At 39.5% G+C, this 5,730-nt stretch overlaps 1 protein-coding gene across 2 annotated transcripts; it reads right to left on the reverse strand.

Moving 5' to 3' along the window:
• Positions 1–1,336: 1,336 nt before the first annotated feature.
• On the reverse strand, positions 1,337–3,905 carry LOC146629273 (uncharacterized). Of its 2 annotated transcripts, XM_085358469.1 has the most exons (5): positions 3,699–3,905; positions 3,273–3,364; positions 2,700–2,894; positions 2,535–2,611; positions 1,337–2,278 (listed from the first exon to the last, which is right to left on the reverse strand). In XM_085358469.1, exons 1-5 carry the CDS (start codon positions 3,847–3,849, stop codon positions 1,639–1,641), a joined length of 1,155 nt encoding a protein of 384 aa, XP_085214595.1. In that variant the 5' UTR covers positions 3,850–3,905; the 3' UTR covers positions 1,337–1,638. The 2 variants fall into 2 exon arrangements, with proteins under 2 accessions (XP_085214595.1, XP_085214594.1); XM_085358468.1 differs by lacking the exon at positions 3,273–3,364 and having other exon boundaries at positions 3,699–3,781.
• Positions 3,906–5,730: the final 1,825 nt, after the last annotated feature.

Below are 5,730 nucleotides of genomic sequence, written 5' to 3' on the forward strand. Positions count from 1 at the left end.
GACGATCAAGAAGAGCAAAGTCTTACAAGAGATCATGACTACTGCTCAGTCCCTGAGCCGTCTGCATTGGACATATCTGCATCAGCTGCAGAAGACCTGTCCAAAGACGTGGAGACTCTGAGGAAGGAAATACAGGAGTTACGTGTCCAGCGAGAATTTGGGTTACAGCGTTTTGCTGGCTCCGACACTGACATCCGATTCTATACCAGGTACACCTAAGTTCTATTCAAGCTAACTGTTTAAAATATACCAAGGTCACCATCAGTTAAATTTCGAAAGTTTTTCCAGTCTTAATGAAAACAAAATAGATATTTACTTTTCATCTCTAATCTGTATGCTGGTTCGGTTAGTGACAAGGAACTATTCAAACAATCAGGCATTGCTGAGAAGTTGACTGAAGACATGGCAGTGATGGTAGATAAGGGCTTCCTAATCACTGATTGTTGTAAATGCAAAGTGTACTGCCCACCTTTTCTATCTAAGCAGAAGCAGATGCCAGCATACCAGGTTAAGGAGACGCAGGCCATAGCCAGACTCAGGGTACATGTGGAGCGAGTCATTAGGAGGATCAAACAGAACAAACTTTTTGATAGCATCATTACCATGTCACATGTTTATAATATCAACCAACTGTTTGCAGTGGCATGTATGCTGTCAAATTACCAGAACACAGCATTAGTTAAAAAATGGGTTAAGTGAGACAAGATGGATTTTTCCCAAGACACCAGTGCCAGTAACTTATGGAAAATGACCTGCAGCTGAGGCCACTACAGTTGCATTTCTTCCTTCTCAGCTGACAATACTTGATTACAGAACTGGTACTTGAGTGCTGATAGTTGAGTTTCAGTTATTGATAATTCAAATTCATTGCAAATGTTTAATGTTAATAATACTGTTTAATTATATTACTATATTACTATTCAGATTCAACAAAACTGTTTATCAAAATTATAAAGTAAATCACTAAATCGTTTTAAAATCATAAGTGACATTGAACTTTTGTAACATCAAAAATACCATTTGTCATTTTCTACAGTTCAGTTGTGTTATTGTCTAAATGTATATCAGTATGCTAGGCATGGAGTTTTAAATACTTACCATGTAAATAAGTTCTGCACAAATTCAACGTTTTAATGTGTGTTTTTAAAAATTAAATTGATGCCATTGCTTAAATAACAGTTTATTGATGTCACATAAAGGTAACATGTAACAACAAAAGAATTCATGAAATATATTGAAAATAAAACATCAGTTATTTTGTTCCAGCCAGCCTGAAGGATCTGTTTTTCTTTTTGCTATGTTTTCACTGTTCATTTTTTCAAACAAAGGTATCTTGGCATATATATGTAAAAAAAGAAATAGTCTGCCTTTTCTCTGATTGCATTGTGCACATCTGTATCCATGTATATTCTTTGCACTAGGTAGTCCTCTTGTGCCCACACAACAAAGTCACACCACTGCATCCCACTGATGAGCAGTTGTCCTTGCACTTGCCAGTAATATGCGTGGCTCTTTTTTAGTTTAGGGGTACCACATTCCATCTGCACATATTTGCAGTCAATAAAGTTTTGTACATTGGGACATTTGAATTCGACGAAGCCAAACTGGGGGTATTCATTGGGGTCAAAAACAACACCATCAGGAGATGCAGCAAGCAATGGGGTGAATGACCAGACCACAGGGTGAGTAGTTAACATTCATTAGCCTACTATACTCTGCTGCTATTGCAGGCTCCATCTCAGTTCCTCTCCTCATGTCTGCTGTCTGCCTTGTTCCCTTCAATATACGCTCTGCTAGTGACTCGGCCGAGCTCTGGCCTCTGACGTGACACACCTCCCGAAACCTAGAGGCAGTCACTCTGGGCCTGCGGAGCTGATGCCACTCAGACGAAGAGCTTTGCTCACGTGTAGCTTCCTCTATTTTTTGAGCCATTTCCAGAGTTACAGACAAGCTTTTCAGATGCAGAAGCTCTTCTTCTGAGCACACAAACACACAATCTGATGGCAAGATGTCATACCCCTCCAGAGGCAAGTGCGGTGTTGGTGGTGCATCGCGGTGTAGTGTGATGTACCGGGTTGTCAAAACCGGCTGCTGATATGACAGAACACTGCCCTCCTGCACCAGCCCAAAGGCACTTTCCACAAGGGGCTTGTCAGGTCTCATGTTCATTGTGGTCACAAGTGGCCTGTCCTCAATATTAAATTTTGCATATGCCTCCGTTATTCTGAACAAGCAGGGATCTGGTAACGGACCCACCATGCCTCTGTAGAAGCCACTCCTAAAGAAAACATCAATGACAATAATGTAAGGAAGAAGGTTGTTATACTGAACAACAACTAAACTAAAAACTAAAAGGTGTAAAACAGTGGTGCATAAGTTAGAGACTGGGATGTATATGTACATGACTGAGTTAGCCGTCTTCAGAAAGTGTAATGTTGTATGTAAATTAATACCTATTCTGACACATGTATGTATGAAAAAAATAGCAACATACATTTGTAACACGTGAAACCAAATTTTACAAATCTAATTACCGTACTCCAGTCTGGGCCATCCTATTTGGTACCGGCTTAGTGAAGATCATGGAGTTGATGGGTCCTGGCTTCACACCCTAACAGAAGACACATTTACTATGGATGGTGTTGCTGTTCATATGTAAACATGGACTAATTCAAAAACTTTAACCTCATTTAAATTACCACTGTCCGTGGCTTGTGCCATTGCTGTTCAGATTCCGTGCAGCTATGCACAGGGGGGACAACCGGCACTCTGAGTTGTGAGTAGTGTGCTGTTTGGAAGAGCAGTGCCACTGTGTGATTGCACATAACAGCGCCTGCCACACAGGAGCACTGGCTATGTGTCAGTATCACCGGCGATGAATCCAGAAGCTTAATCTAAGAAGAAAGAACGAAAATTAAAAATGTAACATCTTCATGGAAGAGCCGAACAGGAACATAGTTCAGTGTTATGGTTACGCACCCTCCTGAATGCTTAGTGTTTCCTTCTCTCCCTATTAAAACAACTTAACCATGCTTGATAACTGTAATAACTTAGATTGTGTATATTTGCAGTATTAACTTGTTGTCAAATGTTTCTGATCACCCAAACACACGTTGATTTAACTATCTGACTAGTCAAATTAGGAGTGATAAAGCAGGGAGACAAGGAAAACATTCAAGTTGATGGGCCTTTAGGAATGAACTTAACTAATGCTTAAATGAACTGAACCCCACTGAACGGGGATTAACAACTTTACACAGCTTCCTGCCTACACTTAGTCTGTGTGGTGCCTCACTCTTCCTCATTGACCTGTAGCACAGGGCTCTCACACCGACCTCCCCTGACAACCTGTCTTTATTGGACACTGAATAAAGATACAAGTACCATTAGCATTATTTCTGTATTACTCATTTCAGCATGTCTTAAACATATATATTTTACACTTAGCAAGAGTAGCATTAGGTAGTTAACTACCTCCATAGTTAGCCAACTACCTAACGCCATTATAACAGTGTCTAACTACAAAAGTGACATTAGTTAAGAAAACCTCAACTATAGTTTAGGACGACATAAAACACCGTTTAAGAAAACATGTAATGTAGAGAACTGACATCAAATGAAGGACATAGCGGAGTAACGTAGTGTTTGCATTTGACGTTAGCTAGCGTTTCTTTGTCGGTTAATTTACGTTTTCTTACCTTCGTAGTTGTGTATATATGATGCAGCATATAACTTAAATCCTTTATCTAATTTGCTGGCGGGGGTAGTCGTCACTCTGCAAATCCGATGAACATCGGTGATGTTCAATTTTGGGAGCTCTTGTAGGCAGCGAGTGTAGAACGTCGCCATGGTTTAACCGCACCGGAAGCACTGGGGCAGGACTACATAGAACGCGGAAGTGTTAGTGCAAGTAGTCCATTGGAGGGTTTAAAAAAAGATTTAGAAAAGCAACTTTTTTTTTCTACCTTGGAGGGGGTAAGAACTTCTGTGATGGCGCGCTTATGTGGGTGCATTCACACCTTAATCGTATGAGGGTTGGCGATATCTAATTATAAGAGCTTTGTTTTCACAGCTCCAATGTGTATTAGAGTAGGACAGCCTCGTTATAAAGGCACTGAAGAAGTGAGCATGAGTGAACTGTGGGAGCCTTTGTAATGTGGCTTCTTTTGACAGAAGATACTGGGATTGAGAGCTGATTTGCTCACTATCCTTTCAATTACAGACCACATAGTTTCGAGTTAAGGGGTAAGTGTCCTCTCCTTCTGTGCGCATCTCTTTTAAACTTTCCATTCTTCCGTCCACTGCTTTCTGTGGGGCTTCCAGTGCTGCCTCTAATTATCATTCATCTCACAAACACATCATTGTAGTAAATACTGCACTTCAGATAACTGCCAGTTTACCTTTTGCTGATATTTAGTGCCTGTCAAGCCATCAATAATAATGACTGCCTGTTATGCTGATGGAAGTTAAAAGAAGGCTTAGTCTTGTGGAAATATTCATTGAATGACCGGTATTTCATGACAAGGATGCAAATTAAATCTGTCTTGAATAAGCGAGATTTTTATTAACGATAATAAAGTTTTCCTTCTTTTCCTATAACTTCTTCTCGTTTCTTGTGAATATATAAATATACAACAGCTGCAAAATCAACAATGTTACTTTACATATCTTTTCTTCTAACCATTTTAAACACTTAATCGGAAGCTTAAGAAACATTTTTTCACCTTACAGACCACCAGGGGAAAATTAGCCAGTGACAGCTGCAACACCAAAAAACAAACATAACATATGTTGCTTGGGACAATACAATACTGTAGGTGTCCTTATCCTTATGCAGAGTGAAACTTTTAAAGCTCCAGTACAATGACCTTTTTTCCTCCTAATTAGGTGAAAAAGTAAAGACTAATCTAATAATGAGTCTGAACACAGTGAAGTTATCAAACTTGTTCTGAAAAATCCTTAGTCATAAACTGAAGCAGCTGATATAAAGAAAAAAAAATTCCTGCATCCAGTTCCATGATTGTTGCACTAGGTAGCCTCTTAAGAAATGCACCAGGAGGCTTGGAAAACTTTTGGGTAATGGATCAGTTTCTATTACTGGAAATACCGGTTCTTGATTTGGTCACAAACTGTCTGAATAAGTTCAGATGCGTAGTTGAAGCCAGTTGCCAGTTGCAAGGGAAGCAACTGATTGGGGAAACAGACAAGAGTCAAATAGGGCTCAAAAACTTTAAACTATACGAGTGGTCTTTTTGTAGAGATGTTTAGAGAGAACCGAGTTCCCCTGAAGCGAACCTTATGACAACAATTAAAGCCACTGAATGAAAACGAAGAGGAGTTATCGTTGTGGGAGTGATAGTAGAACAAAGAAAAGATGATTAAATATAACACTTAATAGTTAAATGCTGAAAATAGTGCCTTAAGTATTGAAGAGATACATTTGAATAACTAGTGTGTCCAGGTCGGCTAGCCATAGCTGGGAGTCCGAATCAAGACACCACCAGTTGATTTGTTAGTCGCTAGCAGGCTAAAAGAAGTCAGCTAGGTCTAACTAGGTATTGTTACCAAAGTAAAGATGGTCTCTGAAGTTTCTGGAGTAATGTTTTAGCTATTGTTTTATAGCACATGAATAGGGAAGGGATTTCAGGGAAATCAGCTAACAGAACACTATGGGTTTGTTTTTTTTCAAGTTGACTAATGAAAGCTGTTTCCAAACAAGCTAACTAAATG

This window comes from Diplotaxodon limnothrissa, linkage group LG7, assembly GCF_057381915.1.
Source record: "Diplotaxodon limnothrissa isolate DT_005_m linkage group LG7, D_limnothrissa_male_GT1.1, whole genome shotgun sequence".
Taxonomy (NCBI): domain Eukaryota; kingdom Metazoa; phylum Chordata; class Actinopteri; order Cichliformes; family Cichlidae; genus Diplotaxodon; species Diplotaxodon limnothrissa.